This window comes from Manis javanica, chromosome 12 (genome assembly GCF_040802235.1).
Source record: "Manis javanica isolate MJ-LG chromosome 12, MJ_LKY, whole genome shotgun sequence".
Lineage (NCBI taxonomy): Eukaryota > Metazoa > Chordata > Mammalia > Pholidota > Manidae > Manis > Manis javanica.
Window position 1 is genome coordinate 84405099 of NC_133167.1, and position 27904 is coordinate 84433002.

General features: G+C 46.2%; 1 protein-coding gene across 5 annotated transcripts; it reads right to left on the reverse strand.

Annotated features, from left to right (window-relative positions):
- Positions 1 to 27832, reverse strand: RAB11FIP1 (RAB11 family interacting protein 1). Of its 5 annotated transcripts, none has more exons than XM_037003741.2 (6): positions 27328 to 27832; positions 14042 to 14484; positions 12457 to 13228; positions 9591 to 11480; positions 8735 to 8843; positions 1 to 3141 (listed from the first exon to the last, which is right to left on the reverse strand). In XM_037003741.2, exons 1-6 carry the CDS (start codon positions 27702 to 27704, stop codon positions 2923 to 2925), a joined length of 3810 nt encoding a protein of 1269 aa, XP_036859636.2. In that variant the 5' UTR covers positions 27705 to 27832; the 3' UTR covers positions 1 to 2922. The 5 variants fall into 5 exon arrangements, with proteins under 5 accessions (XP_036859636.2, XP_036859637.2, XP_036859638.2 ...); XM_037003742.2 differs by lacking the exon at positions 27328 to 27832 and adding an exon at positions 27123 to 27304; XM_037003743.2 differs by lacking the exon at positions 27328 to 27832 and adding an exon at positions 22589 to 22821.
- Between the last annotated feature and the right edge of the window lie 72 nt (positions 27833 to 27904).

A 27904-nucleotide genomic window follows, 5' to 3' on the forward strand; every position in this document is an offset into this window, starting at 1 on the left:
TACAGACACAAATCAGTACCATTTTATTTAGTGTTGTAGGACATTTTATGCTACTTAAGAACAAAACCAAAGAAATTCAAAATTCCCAAAGTAACAAAGTAGGAAATACTTCTATAACCCAAAAAGACCGGGCAGTCCTTCAACCAGAGGGAAGAAGAGGTCAAGCTATAGCTGACGTAATAGATACCGAGAAACCACCAAGGGGAGGCTGGTGTGGGTACTAGGAGGGAAGTTCTCCATTTAAGGCAATAAATCTTTCAGCCTCGAGGGATCTATCATTAATTAGTACTAACCAAAAAAAAAAAGGTCAGTCAGGGAAAGGGGCCCAGGAAGGGAAGATCCTGCATAATTTAACATTAAATTGCCTCAGGCCTTTGTTTGTGGCTGAGTGTCATGGACCTTCCACTCCTGTGCCCCTTTAAGCTCCCCCTATTAGCACATCTGGAAGGCACACACACGAACCCACACGTGCGTGCATGCATACCCTCTCCACTCGGGGTCAACAGCTGTTTGGCATGGTAAAGGGCATGCCTTCTTGCTCCTCCATTCTGCTACCAGATGAGGTTAACACATTAATAAAAAGGAGGGTGGGGCACCTGTCAAAGTCCAAGGAATGAGATAATGTGAAACGACTGGGCAGAGGATAGAGAGACGTTTTTTCAAGCTGATCAACTGAAGTTCACTGCAAGGTTTTTGCTGTTGCTTCTCAAAAGCACCAACCGCTCTTTCCAGGGGCAGCCAGGCAAGGCCAGGAAAAGAGCTGCCCCAGAGCTCAGTCTCCTCCCAGGGCCGGTGGGTTAGGGTAGTGTGTACAGCGGCCGGGGCCAAGTCCCATCTCTCCTTGCATAGACAGGTGTATGCCCTCCGACATATGCCATTACAGGAGCGCTGTACTCCAATTCCCCAAACCCCTGCCAGTGGCTCAGGGCAGGCTAAAACTGTTCACAGAAAAATTCTCCCTCAGGTCATACAGTCCTCAAGGACAGTTATTCACTAATGACCTCCAGGTTACCTACTTTTGATAGGTGCAGAAATGCTATGGGCTGCATTTTTTTCCAGCAGTGGCAGAGCCAGATACTCATGAAATAGAATTGTCCTTCATTCTCCGGAATCCCCAGGCATGTCAGAGCACAGGAATCCACTCTTGCACCAGACAGTGCTTCTCAAACACTGACCGAGGTTCACACCCAAGGTGCTAGCAGCAGATCTCTTCTAACCACCACCTCTCATGAACAATGCAAGTCTCCATACCAGCTCTTCAAAGAAGAAACCATTCAGAGCACAGCGGCCACCCAGCTGCACTTGGGTTATCACAGTCAAAATATGTTTATGTAAGTAAAAGACATTGGGGTGCAAATATATACATGTACATTTTGTCAGAGTTCCAGTGAAAATAACAGTTCTCTTTATAGGTATGTAAATAAATTCCATAGCACTACAAAAATACAACATCTGAGAATGGTCCCCAGTACTGCAGGAAAGTATTAAATAAAATAGCTAGAGATAATTAAAAGCTAATTAGATAAATCAAGTTACAGTCTCATCCTTCAGATTAAAGTGCTCCGGATATAACTTATGTTGCAGCGAACAGGATCCTGCAAAGGGATTCTGCTGCCAATAATCTCTTGCCTCCTGACCACAATATAACAAGAATATACAGAGAAGAGGTACCTAATTTAATAACTGCTATTCTCTCAACCCCTGCCCACCCCACTGGCCTGTGGTAATCTTCCCCCAGCAGAGGGCCTGAGATGTGAAGAGATTCTGTCCCAAACAGGAGGGGAAAATGAATGATGCAGAAACATTCTAATTCCAATACAGGGTTACTAACAATGGAATTACCAGAAGAATATGAACTGGAGCTGAGTTGAGAAGTGGGGTGCAAGTATCCTAGTTTAAAAAATATATGGGTTTAATCTAACTTTAAAAACCCAAACATTAAATATCACCTTCTTGATCTTCACAAATTTCTAACAAGGGGGAGAAATGCCAGAAGTGCTGCCACAGAAACCAGGGAGCCAGGTGCAGGCCCAGGGGCAGAAGGCCAAAGGAAGCCTGCTGAAGTCACTCTGTCTCTGGTGGACTGGTTTTAGTAAATGCCTGGGTCACCCAGTCCCTGTGAAGGCTGGTCTAGGACATTCCAGCCGGCAGGAACCCTGCTGTCATGAGGAGGGACTCACCACCCCTGCCCCCGACTGAGTGCAAAGTGACTCTCTACTTCTCTGTTCTACTTTTCAGACCTCATAGATGGGCCCTATGGAGTGAAAAAAAGCAGTTTAAGACTAGAGAGCACAATTTAAGACTGATGTTTAGAAAAGGCAGCCTGCTCAAAATCTAAAAGGCACATTCAGAGGCTTCCTCTGAACTCCTCTGCTCCAGTCAAAACAAGACCAAGTCTAAGAAGCCCAGTAGGTTCACATGGTATCAAAATTCAGCATCTGCAGCCAAAAAGCCACCCCTGAGCTACTCAAAGCCAAGAAAGCATGTGTAACATGGTACCAACTACAGGGTCCTTCTCATTTCACCCCAGACTTCAGTGACTGGGGGATACCTATTTTAAAATGTCAGCATCAAAGAGAGAAAACCTGTAATGCTAAAATACATTAATACCCCATGTGCCATCTGAATCTCTGGACCAGGATCAGATTTTATGACCATGTCTGTCTGGTCAGGGCATAAAATATTTACAACATAGTTAAAGGCACAGTGGCATTTAAGAATAAAACCCTGGGAATGTACAGGAAAAGATTCACTGTAATAATTAACCTGGCTTCCAATTGGTAGCACTGACTCTTGCCAGATAACATGCAAGGGAGACAGTTGTTCGGAACCTGGATGCTGGCTATCAAGCACACTGAGTCCTTGACCTTGGGAGCAGGCGGAACAAACTCCCAAGAAGTCTCAGTGCTGTATGCCGGCGGCTCACATCTTCCCTGCTTTTCTGCCGACCTGAGCTGGAACTCGGAGGATGTTGGGGGTTTCTTCCATGACCCTGACCAGCAGATTGTCGATGTAGTCTTCCAGCTCACGAACCTGAAACTCCTTCTTGCTTATCATTTCCTTCTGCTTGAGGACCAGCTGGATCAGCTCCTCGTGTGTCAGCTGTGCATAAGCAGAAGCAGGGTCTGAGGGGGTGTATTTCTTTGGAAAGGGGGAGACGGGGAGAAAAAAAGTGATAACATCAGCAAAGAAGTCAAATATCTAAAAGAATACAAAAGAAGAAAACGGTATTAGTGACCTGGGTCTCCGGGGAATCTGTTTCAGTTTAGGTGGGTGGGAAACAGGTTGTCAACTGATGGGCGTTTTCTGTAAAGTGCTCAAGAGCAAATACTCTAGGTGTGGCAGGCAGTGTATGGCTCTTTATTGCCTGTTCTTCATTGTTTTGTTTGGATTTTTTGCTTTATTACCTTTTATAAATGTAGAAATCGGACTTGGGGCATAGGCTGCAGACCCCAGGACTAAACTCTGGGCTTTGGGTTTTGGATAATGCAGTAAGTGGAGGTCTGTGAACCTGAGGCATAACCAAAGGTCAAATGCCAGTGCTCACAGCTGGGCCCACGCTAAGGTGGCCCGTGAAGAAACCCTAGGGACAGAAGGTGCAGGAGGCAGTGCCCCCTCCCCATCTGACAGGTGGCCGTTTATCCCAGACCCTCTGCTGCTGCCTCAGCTACCCACCGTCAGGAGGAGTTGATGATTAGGCTGATGCACTGGCCACCCGGAGACCCCACTGTAAGTCATTTCATACTCAAAAAGTATGCAGAATCAAAGCAAAGTGCCACCATCCCACAGGCAGCAGCCTCAGGCGTGGATGGTATGGCCTGGGCCAGGGCACAGCAGTCCCACTCCTGCAGAGAGCGGCAGCCCTCAGGAGTCACCTCACTAGCATTTCTTCTGCACAACTGCAGCCCAGATGTAAAGTGACCAGGCCCGAACCGTGAGGAAACACAGATAAGGACTAAATAAAAGGCAACGTGCTCTACCACATCTCCAGGATGTGGGGAGCCTTCCTTTCCCAGAAATCTGTGGCCTGGGAGATTTAGGAATTTAAAGAAACAAGGTCCTGGAGCAAGCTCAAGACAAGTTGTCTGTAGAACTCAGAGGCCACCACAGCTTCTGCCCTGAAGGCCTAAGAGACTTCCCTTCACAAGAGGAGGCTAAGAGCAGAATCAACATTCACGGTCCCCTGACAAGGTAACAGAAGCTCCAGTCAGTCCAGGGATGTAAACTGCCAACACACTAGCCAGGAGTCAGAGGTCCCAGCCCACCTGTCCTGGTTATTAGGAAGAAAGGCATGGGGTTTGCAGCAGGCTTAGAAACACATGCTGACATTTCTGTAAAGAGTAGTTTTAGCCTAACATGGGCTGCAGAGAAAACTTAATTTGTTGAAGGCATATATTCACAGTGTACCTCCTCCAGCCCTCAGGCACTCTGTCTGTGACTTCCAGAACAATCGTCAACCAAAGGGCTGCGTGTCTGGAAGAGTTTGGGAGGTCGGTTGCATAACACTGCGAATGTACTTAATGTACTGAATTGCACACTCAGAAATGGGTTAAGATGGGAAATTTTATGTTTATTTTACCACAATTGTTTTTAAAAGTAGTTGCATGTCTGTTTATGCATCTTACACTACGAAAAAAAATAGTCTGTGAATAACAGCCAAGAATAAGTCCTTAAGCGTTTTTAGATTGTACCTGTCATATAAGGACGCTATTTATTCAAAAGTATGGACTTCATTAAGATACTCTGCAAAAGAGTTTGGGAGCTAGAAAGACGGAGAGGCTGACACCCTGAGGGAGGGGCAGACAGGTGCCAGGGCCCCACAGCGTCTGACACACACAGGGCTCACTGACAATGATCCCAGGCTCTGGGGTCAGAGTCCAGAGGTGTACAATGTGCTCTAGGACCTAGACGAGCAAGAGACTGCTGCTGCTAGACGGAGACCGGGACAGACTTTACAGATGGAGTGACAGCTGAACTAGACCCTGGAGATGAATTAGCATTAATTTCCCCCCTCATGTAACAGGCTTTTGTTTTTAAGTATAAAAGGAGCATTTGCTCACCATGGAAAAACTCAAATACAGAAGAGGGAAAAAATTACTTCCTATAGCTCCAACATAGGAGCTTCTGGTCTCTTATTTTCCTGGCTTTGTTTATGTTTTACAACTTTAGCATCATGCAAAATATACCTTTATAGCTTTTCTAAATCATTATTTTGTGAGCATTTTCCCATCATTATTTTAGCAAAAATTGCTCTTTAAGTGGATGCTTAAAATTCCATAATATTTTAACTATCTTGCTACTGCTGGACAATTAGGGTATTTTCAGTTTTCACAATTTTACCACTTTTTCTTTTAAAAATACAAACATAAATCTTTGGTCACATCTATAAATATCTCTTTAAGATAAAGGCATAAAATTTAAAAGGCATGCACCCTTAAGGAACTTCATACAAACTGTCAAACTGCTATTCATTTTGGATTCTGTAAACTAAAGGGGAAAGTATGTGGGGCTTTGAAATGATTAGAAGATCCGAGTAATGAGACAGTTTAAAAACTTACAAAATAATCCAGCTCAGCTACAGAAAACAACAGCCATGGTGAGGAAGAGGTACAAAGATAACACCCATTAATTCAAGAAACAAAATACCCACTGTCACATATTTCCTTCCAGGATTTTTATACTGGGTTGTTCCCTATAAGTTGTAATAAAGTACATCCAACTTTCTCCATATACTATGACATGGTTTTGGGATTTAGTTGTCTGTATTATTTCAAAATGAGAGTTAAAGCCACCTGGATAAATAACACACTCCTGGGTATAAATCATCACAAAGGACAGAGGCCCTAAAACAATTTAAAAAATAAAAGCTATTACAGGAATGATTCAGTTAGCTTATCATAACTGTAGCTATGCCATTTCTTTCCCTAACTGCTCTTGCTTTGCAACATTCCAAAGAGTAGTTATTTTTATCAATATGGTAAAAGCCTTAGGACAAAGCATCTACTATGCGGCCAGCCAATTGCAGCCTCCAGGAAATGTTCCGTATTTACCAGAATCTTTCCTAGGTATGATCCAGGACCAAGAGTTTTGTTGCAGGCAGGCAGGCAGGCAGAGGGGTGGCAGTGGGGCTTCAAAATCATGAGCAAAATAAGCAGCAGTTTGCCTTTGTCTGAAGGCAAGTTATTCTCGCAATCAGGGCCAAGAGATAAGCCCCTGATTAAACAAGCTTTGAAAAGTAAATAAAATGGGAGCCAAGGGTCTTGCTCACTTCCCAAAAAAGCGAGGTGTTTGTTTCTGTTTGGAGCCAAGCTGCATTCCATAGTAAAAGGAAGAGGGAACAGAGGCTGCTAACTGACTCTACTTTTCATTATTGTCCCTTTTATGCTGTTCTTTTGCCCAATTTCTTGGTAAACACAGCTAATTCCAGGCAGACAAATGCTGCCTCTTCTACACAACCACAGAAGCCAGCCAAGCGGGGCTGGTCAAGCACATTTCCAGGCGAGGGTGAAAACAGTAGGTGCAGAGTTCTGGCTACAGGATGATGCCTGCTCACCACCTGCCTGTGCAACCTCACATGTACTGCAAAGGAAGAGAAAGCAAGACAGCTAGAAGATGGCTAACTTATTTTTAGCAGCAATTCATTATTCCCACTCAGCCTCTTTACCTGCAACTCAGACCCCCAGTTTTCAGCAAACCTTTTAGCCCAGCTCCTGGTGGCATAGGTGCAAAAGCCAGAAGCAATCAAAATGATCCAGCACTTACAGCATGTTGGCAGGAGTGAAGGAGACACAGGCAAAATATTTTATTTAAAAAACACAAAAGCCATTTGATATCCTGGAGTCCACAGGACTGCACAATCTATGACTTAATGAAACTTTTAGATGCCCTGAACTAAAACAGAGATACAGTTTATTCCTACTGACTGCAGGCCCCCACAACAGTCAGTCAGAAAATCCCTCTCCATACATTTGAAACACAATACATCCTTGCCCACTAAGTCACTAATTCCCCAGCAGATCCTTCTGCAGTCATGTGATGATGAATCAAAAAACCAGACATTTGTAACAAGGCAGTATTCTAAATCCTTCTGATTTCAGAACCAGAAAGGGCAGGATGGAGACACTTTAAAGCAGAGATCATCTGAGCGGATGGTTTTGGTTTTGTGGGGAGGAGTTGTTTTTTTTAATGTTACTCAAGCTTTTTAAAGATAAGAAATCCTCTTAATTGAGCAATATTCTTCCTGGAAATTTAGCTTAAGGAAATAATCTATAAGAAGGGGAAATGTTCTATGCAAGAAATTGTTGACTATGGTATTACCCACATTGGAAACCAGAAGACAACTTAAATTTTATTTAACAAGGAGATGGTTAAGTAAATATTGATATAACCATTTCAAAGACTAATTTACTAGCAACATGCAAAATTGCTTACAATAAACTACTAAGTGAAAAGAGAATTGTGGCGTGTTCCCATTTGGGTGATGGAGCTAGAAAATCATCATTTTGCAACTACTGTATTCATCATGGATACTAAAGTTTGTGAGTGGATGAGAATGTTGATGAGGAATAGGGTATTTACAAGTCTGAAATGAATTCCACAAAAATTTCTTCTTATCTGTAAAGGGGAAAAATAGCAACTGTAGATTGGAAAGCCTGGTGGACATCACCAAAAGTTAAGTCATCAGAGTTAATGCCTCCACTAATGGGATAAGCTGATAAAATGCACCTCTTCAGATGATACACTGAAAAGGACTATGATTTGTATAGCTAACTTCTGGCAAGAGTGTACACGCTCCACCAAACCGTGAGGAAACATCAGACCAGTCCAAACCGAGAAAATGTCTACAAACAGCTTATCGACACTGTTAAAACATGGCAATGTCTTCAAAGACAAAAAAGGCTGAGTAGCTATGCCAGAAGAAAGGTGACTGGAGACAAGACAACTTACCGAGTGATCCTGGATTAGATCCTGGACTGGAAAAACAAAACAGAACAAAACAAACGAAAAAGGACACTAACAGGACAAATGGTGAAACTGAAATATGGACTATAGATGAGAAAAGAGTGCTACATCAATGTGAAATTTCTTGATTCTGATAAAAGTCTTTATTCTTAGGAACTACACATTTAAGTATTTAGGACTAAAAGGGGCAGTATATATGCAACTTCTTCTCAAAGGGCTCAGAAAAACAAACTATGTATTTACAAAGACAAGATGGAACAGGGAAGGGTAACAATGATACAGCAAATCTAGTAAAATAACAACAGGGATGAGAGGTACACAGGAGATCTTTGTCCTATTCTTGCAAGTTTTTTTAGCTTTGAAATTAAATTCAGAATAAAGTTACAAAAGAGTGTATCTATGCAACGACTACAGCTACAAGAATTTTGCTTTCTTGCCCAAAGATAAGAAAGGGCACGGAGAAATGAAAACATCTGATTGGAATGGGCCAATTTGGTGGGTAACATTTTCTTCTTATTAAAAAGTACCCTTGTCGGTCATGCTGCTTGAGACACAAAATAATCTCAACAAAAACTAAATAATTATAAGGGGAAAAGTACTTATCCGGTGGAAAGCATAGGGACTGCCAAAGATTACCCAAAGACGTGAGACGCAAGGCTTAGCTGCTCTTGGCATTACCTCCTGCCCGAGGAGATATATATAATGGTGGCTCCAGAAACGGGGTTTTTTGTAGGTCCCTAACTAACATGCTTTCTTCTGTGAGAAGACATACCTTCATCATAGCCTCGTTGATCAAGTTCTCACTGATGATGGTGGCAGTTCCCAAGCTGGAGTTAGCAATCTTGGTGGCTGTTGAGTTCATTGGCTTCACAGGATGGAGTCTAAAGAGAAGGGGACAGGATCCTGAGACCTTTTTCTAACAGCAAAACCAAGAAACTGTCCATCTCATGGACAGAAGCCAGCAAGAGAGACAAGGGGGAGTGGTGACACGCTGTGTTCACATCTCAGGTCACGTGCACGCCAGTGTTCCTGTGGAAACGAAAGCTGTCAGCGCTAGGCAGCCACATCCAAGCCGACAAAGCGCCCTATCTAGCCAGGAATCCTGATGTTCTCACAAAACCCTCGGTCTCATTATCAATGTCAGGAGGATACAAGACAGTCTTTTGTTTTTGGAGGCACGTACAGCCTAGGACTTACTGTGGGAGTCCCTGCCGAGCTTTCTGTTCAGAGCTTTTCCTGTGCAGCAGTAAAGAGATGAAAACAGACATCAGGTGGAGCTTAAAGTAAAAGCTTCCATCACTTCTAGGTCCTGCCGCTCAACCTCAGGGGGTTGCTGACACTATTAAGTTACCCACCACAATACATCTCTGCAATGTGAAGGCTCCAGGTCTGACTGGGGAGAACAAATCCTAAACTATCTCTGAAGACTTCCTACTACTCCGTTCTGGCTGCAGACACAGAGAAGTGTCTTGAGGTGGACAGCCCTTTTAAAAGACGTCTCACCAGTGAAACGGGTGGGTTACACCATCAGAACACCTGGGCACTTAGAAAACTGTAACCTCTGCAGGCAAAAAGCAAAGAGGAAACATGGCTCATACTTATGAAGACAGTCTTCCCCCGACTCTCACCTGTGCTTGGCTGACCCAGTTCCCACGCTCGGCTGAGCTGAGACTGGATGTGTCTCCGAGGGTGACACCCAGGCCTGAAGAAGCGGCTTCTTCTTGCCAGGATTTTCCACTTTACCAGCGGAGCCCTCTGCTGCTGCTTTTTTTTGAGATTCTGCTGCGTGGGTGTGGTGCGTGTCAGCGTATGGATGGCTGGGGACAGCGTGTGTAGCACAGAAGGTCTCAGAAAAGGACAGGCTGGATGTAGGAGAACTGAGGGCTGAGTTAAGAGGCTGACCTGGCCGCCCATCTCCCATCAGATTTTCCTCCTCGCCTCCACTGGGGCCTGGCAACTGTTTACCCAGACGTGAGCTCTTGCCAAGACAGGGTCCATGAATTCCTAAAGCCACTGCCCGCTCTGCAGCAGCTCGAACAGACACTTCGGGTGCTTTTGACCTGAGGTCACGCAGGCGCTCTGCGGGTGCAGCCGAGCCGTCGGCCTCGCCCCGCGGCCCCTCTTCCTGCTCAGGATGAGCGGGTGACGTGCTCGAGGGAAAAGTCCCCGCTCCCAGGGCTGCCCTCTTGGCTGTGTCCCTGTCCCCTTCAAACTGATCTACTCTTTCGTCGTCTGACGTGACTTCAGGAATGGAAGGCAGGGTTAAGTCCAGCTCGGCCATGACTGGAGATTTAACAGCTGAGGCAGACTGAAGCTCGCACAGGGGGTCGGACAATAAACCTTCATGATCACTGGCTTTGCTCTGATTTGGAGCCAGGAGGGTATCATCTGCCTTAACCCTAACGGGTGGAAGGCCTCTCCCTGAGCTTGCTTCATTTGCCAGGCCGTCTGGGAGACTCTCCTTGAGAGAGAGGAGGGCAAGCGGGCCCAAGGAGGCTGGCACACTGAAATCCAACGAGCTGGGCTCACTCCCAGCCCCTGAGGCATGTGTGTGAGGAGGCGAGGCAGGCTCTCCGGCTGACACACCTCCCACGGTGGTCGCTTCACTCGTCAGCTCCTGGGAACTGCTTCTGTCCTCTACCACCAGCCCAGCGGACCTCTCCATCTCCCCTTCTGCAAAAAGCCGCTCAGAAAAGGACACCCGCTTCTTGGTTTTCTGTGGGCCCTGCCGGGCACTCACACCCACCCCTTCCCCTCTCTGCACCACGGCGTCAAGGGGGGGCACCAACTCTCCCATTTCAGGGGTGGCTGTCGCGTCTTTCAAGGCACATGCCATCCCACCGACCCTCACCTGGTTCTCCACCAAAGACCTAGAAGGACTCCCAAGGTCTGTGCCCCCCCCAACTGGAGCCCTCCCAGCTGGGCCTTCAGTCCTGTCACTTCGGTGTGAGAGGGTGCCTGTTACATCTTGGGCCTCTTCACATGAAAGGATGTAGTCCTGTTGTTTTTTTGGGGGAAACCTCTGAAGCTCCTTTTCTTGTTGCCCCATTTCAGGCCACTTCAGGAGAGACTCTTCTGGGAGAATACAAGCGATCATGACCTCTGAACCTATCTCACCGGTCTTTCCCGCTGGAGAATCTTCCGTCTCTTTACGCGCCGGAATGGGGGCCTGTTTGGAAAGTGACCCCGAGGCACAAGAAATAGTGTTTGGAACTTCGGCTAAGCTCTCCTTTTGCAACCCCGCTTTCAGGAGCAGAGACAGGTCTTCAGAGCTGGCCCGGCTCTTGTCTGTGGAAGGCCAGTTTTCAATCGGCGTGGACGTGGAAATGGGAGCCATTACGGGAGATGAGAAAGAGGAGAAGACAGGAGAGTCAGAGGACAGTGCCTCTGAATCACACCCTACTGCAGATGGGACAGGCATCTGAGCAGAACTGGGAGGAAGAGCAGAGAAAAGGACAGGAGAGTCGGGGGAAGGAGGGGGCCTGGCTGTGGGTTGGACCTCTGGAGACACTTCCAGTCTGCAAAAAGGACAAAATAAGGTCTGCAGGTCAGTTGCAGATGCATCGTGAGAGGCCAAAAACATGTAAAAATAAAGTTGTTCCAAAGGGGAGAACTTGTTTACACTTGGGCAGTACTTTAAGTTAAAGAAAGAACACCACTACTTAATATACAATATGGACACTTTTACCACCAAGTGTATCTGCTACACAAGATACACTTTCTGTTGCAAGAGAAACAGAAAGACCCAGGAAAAGCAACAGCCTACAGCCTCTTTTGGTGATAAACAAAAGCATCTAAAACCTTCAAAGCAGTCAGTAAAAGATGCCCAAGGCAACAGGCACAGATTTTGAGAAGGAATAGTCTACGCATTCTGTGTATGTGAGTCTGTGTGTGTGTGTCTGTGTGTGCGCATGCATGTCTGTCGAAGTAAACAGAATCTCAAAAAAAAGTCTCTCCCACCCAGACCACATAAATGTTTGTGTTAATGTGAGTTATGTTAAAAAGCAGAAACCTCCCAAGATTCACTCACTCAGGCTCTTGCAACAAGGTGCAGAGTAAACACAGCAAACTGCCAGGCAGACTTGAGAGTGGATCAAGGGTCCCTTATGCCAATAAACCAATGCCAACGTGCAAGGAGGAAAGATAACATCAGCCCCTGAGGGAAATATGCGACCAGAACCTCGTAAACACTGACTCTGCACATTCTGCAGTCAGAACCTGCCATTCGCGGCTTGCAACACTCCAAATCGACTGCAAACCATGACATTCCACTGGGGTGTTATTATCTTACTGAGATGGACGGACCATGGCCACTGGCAATGGATTTGGGCTGGGACACATCATGGCAATTTGCACAGGGTGGGCCAGGCAGGTAGTACAATGTAAGCCTCGCCCACCTTTGGCATATGCAGGCCACCACAGAGCAAGCACGAGGTGCTGAGCCCCGTGAACAATGAGGTGGGAAGGCGCTGCGTGGAAAGGGCCAGGACTCACCGAGGCTTGACGGCTTTGGTCTGCGGGGCCCTCACGGAGGTGACGGGTGGACGTTCTGACTTGGGCTGTGAGTCAGCTTCCAGTTCTGTCATCTGCGCTTCTTCAAAGGGGTTCAGGGATTTACCCGATCCAGAGACAACGGCAGGCGTGTCTTTCTCAGATCTTTTCCCGAGGTCGTCGACAGGCCCCGACGGGACCTCCCTGGGTTTGCCTCCTGTACGCATGCCTTCCTTCCCTGAGATGGCAGGAGGGCTGTCTCCTCCACCACCCTTAGCCGCATCCTTCTTTCCCGTCACCAGAGAAAGCAAAGAGGACTTCTTGATTTCCTGCTTCTTGCTCTCTTTGGTTTCTTTTGCAGCCTCCAAGGTCACCGGAGCCGTGTTCTCCCGAACATCTCCACTGACCGCAGGCCGGTAGGATGGCAGGGACATGGATTTCAGGGTGTCCTTCGTGGAAGACTCCATGGCAGCTCCTTCCCCAGGCTCCTTCCAAGACTGAGCAGCCAGGTTTTCGGCTGATGAGAACAACTGCTGCCTCCTGAAGCCCTGGGGAGATGGGGAGGGGGAGGGGCTGCTGTCCTTGGTGTCACCCTTGGCTTCCAGCTGCTCCATGTAGACATGGTTCCCATTGATACAGACATTAGATCGGGAAAGGAAGTCATTCTTAGACCGAAGACCACCAAGAAAGGAGAGCCCTTCCTTCCTGGGAAGGCTGAGGTTGGCCTGGCTCAGTTGCTTAGGGTCTGCACTCACAGCTCTCTTGGGAGATGTGACTGTGGGGGAAAAAAAACAAAGAACAAAAGGGAACAAACAGGACAGGAAGTTAAACGGGTCCTTCCCCACTGGCGGGGGTGGCATCTGTCCATGTTTCTATACACTTTGGGTTGTCACAGCTGGGTGGGGGTGGTAGTGGCATCTAGCAGACAAGGCCAGAGATGCTCGCTGCCCAAGACCTTATGAAGCTCGGACAGCCCCACAACAGAGCGTTATCTGGCCCAAAGCATCCATAGCGCTGAGGTTGAGAAACCTGTATTTCACCTACGAAAAGGGCAGCGCTCTTGGGAAAGTAGCGGAATCTGGCGAACAGTACAGATTCGGTTACTGAAATTTGGTCACAGAATTGGAATAAATGGTTAATTCAGAGTTAAGGGAACTGGATTCCTCAGCTTTCATTAGGGAAGATGTATCCCATGAGGATTAAGAGCATTAACAGGAGCTCAATAAATATCTGATGAATTAATGAAATATCAGAATTAATCTAAGGTTCCACAGTTTTACCCCTAATAAAAAAAACCTGGAGGCGCTCAATTCTGTTAGCACTGAAGGCCTGTACTAATGTACATCGGTTACAGAGCCAGACATTTGGGAAAGGGAATTTGCACATTAGAGAAACCAGTGGGCTTAGAACTTGAGAAGGCTCCTGACCAGGACTACACCGCACCCCCCCACCACCTTCACCACTGCCATTGTAGTAACTGAGGAGCTCAGTGAAAATCTTTCCCTTAAGACATGTTTGTTTCTTCTGTCTCAAAGCAAAGCGGACTGAGCTGAGGGGAGAGACCGAGCAGGGAGGAGAGGGAACTCACCGTCCGAGGCAGAGGAGGGCTCGTCCTGGTTGTCCTCCTCCTCCCACCGGGACTGAAAGTCTCCAGGACGGAGCAACACTCTGTCCGGCTTTGACGTCGGCAGGACAGACATGGACTGGGACAGCGGTGTTTTCTGCAAATTAGACTTGGAAAACAAGGTCTTGATCTTGGACTTCTTTTTCTTGTCTTTCGAAGGAGACTCGTCATCGCTGTCGGCCGAGGGTGACACGCCAGGGACAACCGCTGAGGCGGTATCCGACACACCGTCCTTGTGCTTCCCCTTGATCTTGTCCTTCAGTTTCCCAAACGGGCCCCGAGACTTATCCTTCATGGAAAGGTCGAACATGCTGGCCGTCATGTTGTTTCGCATGAACTGGATGTCAACCTCAATTTCTCCTCGCTCTTTATCCTTCTTTCCGGGTTTGGATTTCAAGGCATACCACCTACAAGGAGAAAGGCAGAGAAGGTATCTTTGAGTTGCAGAACCCAAAACAACGTTCACTATGAAGTGGCCTCTGCTCTATTACTGCCAACCTCCTAAACCAGCACATTCACTGCTCTCTTCTCTGGGGAATGGAGCAGAGAGCAAAACTTCAGACTTACTTGGGGAAGATACCTCACAAGGCAAAGATAGGATCTGACTCTGTACTTAGGATAGTCGCCTGAAATCTTCCTTCAATAAAGTGCTATTTCTAAAAATAAATAAACTTCCACCGATCGTTTCCTCTGATGGGTATTTTCCTCCAATAGGGTAAAAATGCAAAGATCATACAGCTTAGAAGGGAGAGTGCAAATTTACGCAGCAGTCTCAGAGAAAAGCAAGAGTATGTAGAATAGTCCTTGCCAGGGAGTGATGGAAAATATGAGTGAAATAAAATATTTTTAAAAAAAGAATGAAATAAGCAGTCACAAAATGACAAATACTGTATGCCTCTCCACTTGCGTGAAGTCTCTAGAGTAGGCAGATTCTGAGATGGAAAGAGTGGTTGGTGGCCAGGGGCTGGCGGGAGGGGGTATGTGGAGGTACTTTTAATGGGCAGAGTCTCAACAGGGGAAAAATTTAAAGTTTTGGAGGTGGGTGGTAGTGACGAGTGCAGGACCATGTGAATGTGCGTAATGCCACAGAGCTGTACACTTAAGAAATGGTTACAATGGTGAACTTATTATGTATTTTACTATGGCTTATAAAAAATTGAGGAGAAAAGGAATTATTTCAAACATTATTCAATTATTTCACTTGGTCATTTGCAAGCTACTTCAAGATATGGTGAAGAATTCTAATAGTCCAACTCCTCTGAAAGACAAGCTTCAGAAAAAGGAAATCACTCCTTGGCATCTTCCATCTGATGAACTGCAAGAATGTGGCCTGAACAATGGCGTGGCCACTGCAGAGCAAAAATACCTCCAAGTACATAGCGTCCAGACAGCCATCCCCGGAGCCACTCTCACAGAAGGAGAACCCACATTCTGATGTTCTTTTTGGTGACCTACTTATGAGCTGAGGGCTGGGGACTTTAAGGAAATGATGGTTTTGCCCAAAGAAGCACAATTTCCTCTTTCGCCTTCAGCCTGTCTTGCTCACAGTGCAGATCACTGCCCTGGCTAACTTAGCTCATTCTACACTTAACAGAAAGTTAAGGTAGAGGAGAGCAGAACTCTAGTACTAAATAGCATCTAGCATACCTGTCAGTGTACACTTGTGGAAACATCCTCATTTAAGTCTCACAGGAATGACATGGAATGGACATAATACCATTTTTCTGATAAAGAAATGAAGGCTCGTAAGTGAGGTAATTGGTACAAAGTCTTGCAACTGTTAAGGGGCATAGCCGGGATTCTCAATCGGCTCTGGATTTCTCCAAAGCTCCTTTTTCATTCTCTTACACCAAGATACCTGCTTTGCACTCTTATCTCCAGTGGGCTATCTTTTGCAATACACAGAGAGGAGGGCTCAAATTTAAATTCTTTTTGGGAAAAGTTTACACTTCTAATTTAATTGAAATGTCCTGAGCTAAAAGAAGAAAGGGGGAAAGCCCACCCAGAGCTGGCCATCAATCATAAACCATAAGATTATATACAAAGTCCAGTAGACAGTCATTAAGAAGAACATAAACTAGATCAACAAAATACAGCCAAGATCTGAGAAAATGATGTAAGCTATGATTTTGGATGTTTCAGAGAAACCTCATATGGTTTTTAAAACCACAATCCCCAGCTGGAGCAGGGTGGGAAAGAGGAAATGTCTATACACAACCTCACCCCTACCAGCCCAGGGTCTTCCCAGTACATTTTTCAGGACCCGGCCCAGAATAGTCTGCATATTCGTCATTTCTACGTTGAGAGGACTAGTTGTATTTTCCTTTTCAGACAATCAGTCATGTGCTACATAGTTGCCTTGGTGATGAAGGGTGGTTGGCCTTTGTAAATACAAATTGTAGGCACCTAAAAAAAGGGAAGTTGCTGAAAGCTGCATTCAGAGGCTTAGATGACCACACTGGCCGCAAGCAGAGAAATTCACCTCCCCGCCCAGGGCAGGGGAGGCAGTCAGGGTCTTCTTCCAGCTTCTCAACAGCACCAGTTAGCCCTCCCAGGGGAGGCAAAGGCGGTCCCCACCTTCACAGAATGCCACCTGACAGTTTCAGGGACCACCATGCCTTTCCAAAAGCCTCCATGCCAGAGTCTTTGCTTGTTTGGAGCAAAGCCACAACTAACTTGAGGACCCTCCCCTAGGGGCCTATTATCACCTGATGCACAGGTTCAGTCCCTGGGCACCAAAGTGGGATTTGTTTTGGAAACTTCTACCACCACCAGGAGGTGTGGACAGACAATTTCACCAACTGTTCCTGCAGCTTATTTCCACAAGCAAACCTAAAACCAAACCCCAGGTAGCCAAGAAGGTCTATTTAAGGATGCAAAAAGCAGACTGAATCAAGGCAGGAAAGCATCCCGTGCAAATGTTCAGAATCTTTAAGAATCTGTGCTGGATCTATTCAAGCTGGGAATGAAAACAGCGAGGGTTCCTTCTATCCATTTTATCCTTATCATTAGCTTCCACCATAAGCGAGGGATCTCTGACATCAGCATTATTGGGTGACTGAAAGCCATGTCCATAAATGTCCCAACCCTAAGAAAACCCACACCACAGCACGTTCGTGGGTCTCAATGTCAAGCATCAACTCAGTTTTTAAGTTTTTCTGTCCATTTGTTTCACTTAGTTCCAGCACCTAATGGAAGCAGTTTATAAACTGTAAAGTCCCAGCAGGGCCACAGGGCGAGTGGTGGCAGCCGGTGGTATGTCCCAGGACTACCTTTCACAGGGGCCCGGAAAAGCTTGAATTATCTCAGAAATCAGGGCAGGGTTCATTTATTTCCCTAGTCCAAAGGGCAGAGGACAGAAAGCAAGCCATAATCCCAGGTAGCAAGTTTATTTTTAAGCTCATATTCTGGAAAAGTCCTGCAACCTATTTGAAAAAAAAAAAAGGTCCTTCTATGAGTAAATAATTATTTTCACTGATAATTGAAGCTCAGTTCTCTAAAAATTAAAATCTCTAAATACATAGAAAGTTACAGGAAACTATATATAAACTATATTTTAAAGTAATAACAGGCTCCATATCATTGGTTACATAATGGTGTTGGGCATATCCAAGTGAAAATGCGTATTATCCAAACAGGCTGCCCTACTATTTGGTTTTTTTGGTCAAACACAAGAAAAGGCAGCAGCTTAAATATAGAAAAATTCATATAAGCCTCCTCCACTTTCAAAAAGAAGTCTTTAAATTGGGGATCAACAGAGGTGAGGCTCAGAACCTCAACCCCCTGTTTTGAGAGAAATCTTCTGCATCCGTGGATGTTTTGCTGCCCTTGTCTAGCCTGGATTAATACTTAGTCCATAGGCACACACCTGATCATCTACATTTGCCCTCTTACAGCACTAAACTATGTTTTCTACCTTTATCTTGCATCTACCTACCACTTCAGCATTTTATTAAACACAAAAATAATAATAATTATAAAGGGAGAAATGTGGGATCCACATATAAATCAAGTATAAAAATCAAACGAATATTCATATTTGACCTGATTGTTTATAGTTCATAATGCGTGATCAAAACCGAAAGTTTCTGTGATGAATGCCCTTGTACTGTTCACCATGTAAGAATTTATTCACTATGTAAGAATTCGTTCACCATGTAAGAACTTGTTCGTTATGCTTCAGAAGATTGGAGACTGACGAGAATTAGGCTTGAGATGGATTAATGATTGTGCGTTGAGCATTGACCCCCCTATACAGAATTTTATTGTTGTTAACAACCACTTGATCAATAAATATGAGAGATGCCCTCTCAAAAAAAAATAAAATAAAATAAGAAGTCTTTATGAAGAGCAGTAAGGGAACATAACAAAGGCATGAAATAAGTATAGGAAGGGAAGTATATAGGACACGGGACCTATGAGCTGAAGCCTGGCTGGGGAGCTAGTGCCTGGACCCACGTCGTCAAATCTCCTGGGCTTTTAAACAGTCATTTTGAGAAAAGGTAAAGCCATCCATCCACGCCCAATTCTCAGGGCCCCTTTGCCTCAAGAAGGACCTGTGCTCAAATACATGGAAAGCTGATCCCAAGGGGTTTCTGGGGGAATGTGTCAGGGAGAAGGCAGTGCGGTTCCCGCTTTCAGCGATGCAAAGACTCAGAGAGAGAGCGCCCTGCATTCACAGGGTTACACCCGCAAAAGACTGACTGGTATGTCTCAGGAATCCTGTTTCTGCGGTTGAAAACAAACATGTTTTTCCTTATAAACATTCCACAGCACAGACACACAGACTCCAGGAAAGGCCAGGCAAAGGAAGACCAGCTCTACAAGTCACTTCTACATTTCAGTGTGTTTCATTTTAATTTCAAGGGATCCTTGTCCATGGGTCCGGTTTGGACTCCAGGGTCAGGAGGCAGACTGTCTACTTCCCTTCCCGTGCAGAATCTCACCCCTGGCTTGCAGCCAGGCCCCCCCAATAACCAAGCTCGGTGATGCAGGGGATTATGGCCTCAGGTGAGGAACACAGCAGGAAGCACAGAACAGCACCTGAGATGGAGGACACGCCAGATCTTTCTCAGATGAAGAAATTTTAAAAAGTTCGTTCATTGTCTTCCCCAGGGAATACAAGTAAGGCCGACAATTATGTGGGATTAGCAGTTGAGAACATCTACAAGGGGTTCTGGAAAGGAGTGATTCCACATGGGCACAATGTCCAGACTATTCTCTGGTAGCCTGACAGCATCGCCCAGCAAGCAGGCACAGAAATGTTTATAAGGCCTATCAAACGTTTGCGGCATCTACCCTACAGAAGCTAAGTGATACTGACCCAGGTAACTGATCTTCGTTACCTAACTCTGAATCCAGAATTACCCACCAGCCAACCTTGCCTCCCAAGGTGGACCTTCCCCCCTGTCCATTGTCAACTAGTTGGAAGACCTCACGGTCAATCGTGAGAGTGGCAAATGGCTCATTTTTTACGCTAACCCCTGAAATAACCATTCTGGCAGCACCAACAGCTACTGCAGCCACCTACTGCAGATGGATGGCTTTACCTTTTCTCAAAAAGCTGGTAAAGGACACGGCAAAGGAGCAGTAACAGAAAAAGCAGGCTGAAAATGCTGTGGGTCCCTTCCGTAGCATTTGCACTACAGAAATTCTCTGAGAGAGGAAGCAAAACGGGTTATAGAAAAACTTTTGTTAATTTAAAAAAAAATTTTAGAAACGGATTCACTCTCAGGCTAATCTGACCATGCCTTTTTATATATTCTTGGAGTCTTTTTCCAGTACATTTCACAAACCATTAGCTGAGACACATCAGCCAAGTCACGTAACTCTCCATGGCTCTGGATCCTCCTCTAAAAAAAAGCTACAAGCCCCTACCTCCTAAGATGTTAATATATTTACTTTAAGTGGTTAGGATAGTGCCTGGCCTAAGCCCTGTTAAAGCGTTAGCTCTAACGTGACTTAGTTGTAACCAGAGGACACACACACAATTTATTTGTAGTGTGTTATACCTTACTGCCTTCCAGTCTTCACACCTACATTTGTAAGGGCTGTGTGAAGGGCATATGTAACCATTTAGAGGGTTCTCAAAAGGGAATCGAAGGTAGCAATATTCCCAGGAATCCAAGCTTATGTACCAAATACAGATAACCATGATTTACATTAGAAAGGAGTTGGAAAAGAACCCAATTACAAAATTAACTGGTTATTATGCAATTTCTAAAATTAAGAAGTATGTAAGAACTTTAAAAATACCATGATAAGTATACATTTTCTGTAATGTATTGAAAGACTCAGTTATGCTCAGATAGAACTTTTGGAGGTTTAAAGGCAGGTAAGGAGAGACAAGAAACAGGGGGTTTCCAAGGTGGCATTAGTGACTCGAGTCTGAGGATCAAGACATGTTTCTTCCTAAATTGAAAGTGAGACTAGATGCCTTGGAGGTGAAGACTAAAAGAAATAGCAAGCATCTGTATTTTAAGATTTTCTAAAAACTAGAAAACTTAATGCATTTTTAAAATATAAGTCTATGTACAACTCCTGCAATCATTTACTTAATTTTTTTACTTGTTCATATGTCAAAAAGCCACAAATGTTAGTATTCTACCATCAGATCAGGTACGTCACCTCTTGCCCAAATGTAAATGTCACTGATGTATTCTATTTGGTATGTCAAAAAACAGTCTCATGGCAACCATGGGGTCCTTTATCACTCAGGCAAAGAGGCTTTAAGGATGGAAAGAGAAAATGCGATGGTCTCGTTCACCATCTCTTGACCAGACAAGAGAAAACAAACGGTCGGCCTCACAGACATGAAACACTCAGCTCTCTCCTCCCCGCAATCAGATTCACACTCCTTTCCAAGAGCAAAGGAACAGTTCTTCCTGGAAAGGAAGCCAAGTATCTAGGATTTACCTTATTTCAATCAAAGTAAATCCAGAGGAGAAGAGAGAAAACCCACACCAAGAGCATTTTTAGATCAAGTTTTAACAACCTATGATTAGTGAAAATGAGAAGTTCCATGAGTGTCAAAGGAAAGCCCCATGGGACTAGTGCTGTAGGAAGGACACAGCCCTGCTGAAGAAATATCCCGGGACCCAGCCTGCCTCCCTGCCACTGGGGCCCTTCACACAGGCCGCCCATTCTTTATGATCATGAGACCTTTTCAGACCAGGCTTCTGGAAGCCTTAATTGTTTTACCTAGGTTAGCCATTGCTCTTCCAATAAAAGAGTGTTTAAAAACTGAAGTGTGCAGCAGCCACACTTCTAGGAACATTTCTCTGGGATTTCTTATAAATGCCTTCCCTCTACTCCATTCAAAAGCCAGTATTCAGGAAAAGACACTTAATTACCACTGCCTTGTCTCTCTCCACAGGCACATTCCTAAGTGTGTCCCTCAGAGCCACCCTGGAGACTCAAACCCTTGATTTTTCTCTTAACAGATTATCTACAGACTTCTCCCTGCAGGAAAGGAATTTCTTGTCTCATTAGTGGCTAAAAGCAGCTCCTTAGCGGAAGGAATCATTAGCCACAGAGCCAAAGAAGGCACCCCGCTTCTTCAGCATCAGAAAGGGCAGAGGTGAGCAAGCCACTACCAAAACTGGAAAAAGAAGCAGACCTTTGACCTCACACCCCAGACACCCCTTCTCTTTAATCCCCTGGGCTAAATGTAAGATTTCAATAGCTCTCCTCCTCCACGCACATGCCCGTGCCTACAGCCAAAACCCCACACAGAGCCGGCTTAGAAGCCCTGTGCTGGGTCACACAGCAAAGAGCAAGACCAAGTGGCCCCTGGCCAAGGGAATAGCAGGCAAAAGTCAGGCATGGCTCCCCCACCCCCGCCCTGTGAGCAGCTGGGGCACGAGATCTGACCCAGGACACCTTGAGAGGAAATAGCAGCTACTCAGCAGGTTTTTCCCAAGACAAACCATCTTGGTAGCAAACCGATTTTCTCCAAAGGCCTATCCAAGGGTCTGGGTGTTGATTTCGTGGGAATTCAAAGGCGCTAAGGTTTAGAGAACTGCACTAGACCCAGAACCGAAGACCACCCAGGGAACTGCTCTGAGATGAAGATAAGGTCCCAGACGACCTCCTATCACTCTCTCCATGTGGGCTAGGGCCTCCTAATCCTTCTGGAGCTAAGCCAGAGCTAGCAGCCTTCCAAAAATACAAGGCAAGAAGCCCAGTTTTCTAGGATGTATAGCAATTAAAACTGTCATATTTTAATGGAGCTCTAAGATGATCGTTAAGGGAGACAAAGAGTAATGTCACCAAATCTATGTTAGAGATGAAGACATTTTAATAAGCACATGATTACTTTTGGTGTAATTAAAACATTTTTTTAGTTAATAACTGCAATTAAAATGACATCGGTTACTATTTATAAACACCTCTCTTCACAGCAGATACAGAAACACAATAAAAGTCTCTGTAGCCTAAAGGAAGTTTAAGCAAGACAAAAAGGCACACTTACCCTCCCTTAGGTGAAACACATTTAAATGGGTGACTTACTTGCCTCCAGAGTTTTACTTTTCACTTAAGGGCTTATTTTTCCTAATGTTGTATATTATTTTTCCTTTCTGAGCTCTCTATTCGGTGAAGCAGTGACTCCATCAGCTGGGTTAGCACACGCCCAGCAAGGCTCTATCAGCTACGCTATTACAAAACAAAGACCGGGCCTGTATTAAAACTAAACACTTGAAAACACACGTACACACACCCCTGGTTTCCATGGAGTATCCTGCTAAATCACTCCCAACAGAGGACTGAGCTCACAGGCGTCCCAGCCCAAAGCTGTCTTTGTAGTGCTGACCTCACGCCAGCATCACAGTGGCTGTTGGGGAAAGGACCGCTTCCTGGCTTCCTGGTTCGTTTTTGCACAAGCTCTCCTGATTTTATTTGTTCACTCTTACCACTTCCATGCACTCACCCCCACCCATGTCCAACCCATCCCTGTCAGTCAACTGAACCTCCAAAATATTTCTGAAATCCACCCACCTCTGTCTATCTCTATGGCCGTCACCTGGCCCAAGCCACCATCTGCCGTCTTGATTAGTGAGATCACTTCCCATTTTGTCTGATCCCAGCCCACACCTGCTTCTAATCCATTCACCACCCAAGAACCACCGTCATTTTTGTTGAAGTGGATCACAATGCCCCCTCTAATTTTAATACTCAGGGGCTTCCCAAGGCTCTTCAATAAGGCCCTGCCTTCCTGTCAGCCTCAGTCTGTATGATCAGCTTACCAGGTGTTCCTGCCTCGGGCTGTGTACACGCTGCTCCCTTCCCATCAGGCCTCCTTCCCTCCTGTTCATAAGAAAAATTGCTCTGTCCTTCAGGCCATTGGCCCAGAGAGACTGTGCTATCTCTGTCTTTACTGCATGTTTTTTTTTTCTCCTTTCTCTTATGATACACCCGGTTCTCTTCTTCCACAGCACTCATCACAGTACATGCTTATTTATTTATGTGGACAACTGTTTAATGTCTCTCTTCCCCCACAAGCTCTGAGCTTCCTGAAAGCAGGGATCATGCCTGTTTGGGTCACCACTGTTTACACTGTACCCAGTGCCTGGCACACAGTAGGTATTAAAGTATTAAAAAATATTTACCAAAGCATGGATGAACTTTAAAGACAAGAGAAAAAAAAAAGGCAGTCACAACTTTCCCCATGCTAACTGATTGTCTTACAAATGAAATCGTAAGCAAGTTAATACCTTGAAAAACACGAGGGGCCATCTTTCACATCCCCCAAATGATGACTATGAAGTCCCTCCCACTTCTTAGTCATTTCGGCCCATTGCTATAAGCAGGTTGGGGTTATTTATCCCAGAGCACTCACACAACTCAAGTCTTGGGCACTGAGCCCATCAGTTTCCTACCCTGGAGTGGGAGGGGGCTGTGGCCGGGGGAGAGGTGGGAGGGCTTCCAGTAAGGGCCCCACATTACCTTGAAGAGGAATCCTGAGAAAGCACAAAGGTAACCAGGAACAACATTGCTCGAATTTTCCCAACTGTTACATAAACCCTAAGTGTGCTTAGGGAACTTCCAGGGGGTCAGCACAAACACTTGCTGCTTCAAACTTGTGAATTACACACCTCCTGGTCATCTAAATCAGTTTCTGCCCACTCAGCCCTCCCAGAAAACCAACGACCTAGCTCTTACCTCTTTTTAATTACCTGAATTCCCTTTGGCAACTTATTACAGCTTCTTAGGATGCTTGCAGTTTTTGAAAACATCTTATCTTTACTAATATCCAAATCCTTTCATATGTACCAGAATTCCCTCTTGAATTCTCAAGACATGTTAAAAAAATGACCCTCCGTCATTTATGCCCTCTCTTCATACCTGGAAGACTATTACAGTGTTAAGTTTCGTGATATTTCATTACACAGTGGCCTTCCAATCACCAGCCTGAATATTTATTTAATCTGTCCTTAACAGATTATTTCCCCAAATTTCATGTTCTTTGTATCCTAAAAGGTTTTTTTCAAATCTATCTCATGAGACTAGAGAGCTGAGCAGAGGATTCTACACGCTGGTCACCTGATTCTGCCCGTTTCATGTCTGTTTTATGATCATCAAATTTAACTGATTCCCATTTCCCAGCTGAGACCCCAGGTCTTTAACAAGTAAGTATAAAAGCAAAATCATTTCAATTTCTTCTTAAATAAAGGACCATGCACTCTTCGCTATTAAATGTATCCTATCTATACGTTGCCTTTGGTGTTTTAAAGATGTGTGCCATCACACCAAATTTGAGGTCCACAAAATCCGAATTACTATAAAAAGCACATATTCCCTTGACTCCAAGCATGATGACCAATGGGGGCTTAACAAGAGAACAAATTGAAATATTAACACAGTTTAGCTCTTAATGCCTTGAGTGTCGGTTTCTGGACCCATGACAAAGTCATACCCCACAGCAACAGCAATTCTTTGCTAAAGATGAACACGTATGCATGCGCACAAACACATACAATCCTATAAGCCAAGACTGGAGCTTTTGTTTTGCTTCCAGTTTCTAAATGTCTAAGGTGGAGTCAAACCATTAATAACTAGTTCAAATGACCTTCCTAGGCCAACCAGTTTCTTTCTTGTTGAACTCCTGCATCTCACTTTCCATATCTCAGCTACCTTGAGCACCCAGGTGATGTACCTGAGCATTACACAAACTTAGTTTAACTGGCACCTGGGAAAGTCGCAGTACGAGATAAATGCAATTTCATCTACTGCTAGAGGGGAAAAGAGGCCTTGCTTTGCGGTTATAAAAAATATCACAAGCTAATCACCACCTTCCTACAAGCTGATGCTGTGACTATCAACAGCTCAAATAGAGATAGGAGCAGCCACCTAGGTTTACGATTACATTGGAGAGGATGAGAAAAATGAAGGTGCAAAGACTGAACTATTCCTGAAATAGGAAGCTTAAGAAGGTTTTCATTCACCACAAAATAGTAACAGAACCTTTAGAATCTATACACAGGCTTCATTTACCCAGGAACCCAGAAACACCTTATAAACATCAATTAAATCTGGCAACAAGCTCCACTTATAAATACGGAGACAGGAGTTTAGAAACCGGGCAGCCGGAAGCTCAACAATGAGTCGGAACCAGAGTGGGCACCAGACCCAGGCTTCTGGAATCCCCATCAAGGGGATAAAATGTTCACCTAGGAAACGGATTGCAGAGATAGACTATAATATCCACACATCTTGGGACAGGACAACACAAAGGCCAGACAACAGAGACCACCTGACGCTGTAAAGGAAGCCAATCCAAAGCTCCAAATGGCATTTAATGAAATAGAAAATCAGCACTGCTTCAGCCGCTCCTCAACAAAGACGTGGCTCCCCTTATGGCTTGGAAGTTGATGCCATGATCTACCCCAGCCATCCTCACCCTAAGGCTCTTTTTATCGGATTTGAGTTCAGAAATGTCTATTCATCTTCAGCTAGATAAGGGAGTCAGGTATTACATTTGCAAGCACGCACCCTGAAACTGGACCTGCCCTACAGAAAGGGGAGTCTGGTAACTTCAAACCCTCTGGCCTTTCCCGTCGCCTGCACATGGGAGAGTCAAAATACTGCTTATGCCTTAAACATCCAATGTGAATCAGAGTGCTTCATAAACCATACAAGTTAGGTAACATGCCTGGCTTGCATATTCAAGGTGCAGCAAAGTAGCCAATTAAGCTAAGCCAGGCTAGCTTTTGGTATACTAAATGAGCATAATCAAATTTCCCATAATCACAAGTTCCACTCGGAACACCTGCGAAAGGGAACAAATAAATTACATAACACCTCCAAGTGACCTGGGTTCTTTGCCCAGCTTTCCCTGCGGGAGTAACGTACCCTAACACAGAGCTCTTGACTGAGGAGCTACAGGTGAGCAGCCATCTCCCCAGGGTAGGACCAGAAAGAACCTGACAAACTCCAGAGAGAAACAATGCCTACTTTCCAGTTCAGCTTGGCCAAGGGCAGACCCCGGCTCCAGCAGTCACTGGGAAATCCTTACTAATTTGGGCCCCAAGGCAAACAGGAGCAACAATGTTCAATCTGAAAGTTTTCACATTCTTTAGGGAGGAGAGAGGTGAGAGAGTGACAAACTCTCCTCACCAACCCCTTAGGCTGTTGTGGGTGGGAGTGGGGTACAGCCAACACTGGGCAGCCTGCTTTCCCCATTCCCTAGTCCCCATCCGGCGTGTAACGCCCCTGCTCGGTCCCTGGGTGCGCCTCGAGGGCCAGCGGGAGCCAGGGCTTTCCCTGCTCCGGGTAATCCTCCCTGCGCCTCTGTCGCGCTCAGCTCCAAGCGTCCAGTACAGTGAAATACCCAGGAGACTTTCCGCATGAGCTAATGCGTATATCAAATATACACACTACCCACACGAGCAAGAGGAATTCGCCAGCCCACATGTACTTTCAATTCACCAGAAATTCATTAGGTGCTTACTAATAAGTCCCAGGGGCGGAGCGACGTCCCACCCCCACCCGACGTTTTACAGATTCGAGAACGCCCCACCCCCACGCCGGTTTCAAGCCCCAGTACCGGGAGAGCGGGGGCGGGACGGCCATAGAAGTCGATGCCAGGTGACAATACCATTACTGGTGAAAGGGATCCCTCCCCAAGGCCTCTCTGCGTCCGTGCCCCAGGGACAGAGCAGCGCGCTGACGGCCGCGCTCAGTCTGAAAGGATCTCAGTGCCCCGGCCGCCGTCCCTCCGCCCCGCGGCCTCGGACCCCGCCCGCACTCACTGGGTCTTCCTACGGCCCTGGTCCCGGTGCAGCTCTCGCAGGTCGACCTCGGCGCGGCCCAGGAACTTGTCGAGGCCGAGCAGCGCGCGGTGCAGCACCGTGAGTTGCAGGGTGGCGGCGGCCGCGGGCGCGGCCCCGGCGGACAACAGCGGCGGCAGCTCGAAGGTGGCCTCCTCCCGCCACACGGGCGCGCCCAGGCTGCGCTCCGACACCGAGGTGGCGTACTTCTCCTTGCCCACCTGGATCACCGCGTACGCGTCGCTCGTGCCACCCGGGCCCTTCGCCCGCAGGCCCCGCGCCTGCAGCACCGTCACCTGCACGTGCGTTGGGGACCAGACGGTCCCCAGGCCCCGGCCCGCCGACGCCGCCAGGGACATGGTGACGACGACGCCGTGGTCCGCTGGAGAGAGCGAGACAGAACTCAGCGCGATCCTCAGCTTCTACAGCCCGCCCCGCCGGCGCGGCCCCTTTAAGGTTCCGGCCCCGCCCCCACCAGGCCCGCCCCTCCGGGCTGCCCCACCTGCCCGCGCAGGCGGTGCAGCCGCGTCGCCCAGGGCGGGGCTGGCGCGGCGGGCGC

Bases quoted from the DNA above. Each gene is read 5' to 3' on its own strand.
- RAB11FIP1 (XM_037003741.2), bottom strand. From the start codon at position 27,704: ATGTCCCTGGCGGCGTCGGCGGGCCGGGGCCTGGGGACCGTCTGGTCC. The intron at 14,485-27,327 runs GTGAGTGCGGGC...TTCTCCTTGTAG, and splicing joins CAGGGCCGTAGGAAGACCCA to GTGGTATGCCTTGAAATCCA. The intron at 11,481-12,456 runs GTGAGTCCTGGC...TCCTTTTTGCAG, and splicing joins ACCAAAGCCGTCAAGCCTCG to ACTGGAAGTGTCTCCAGAGG.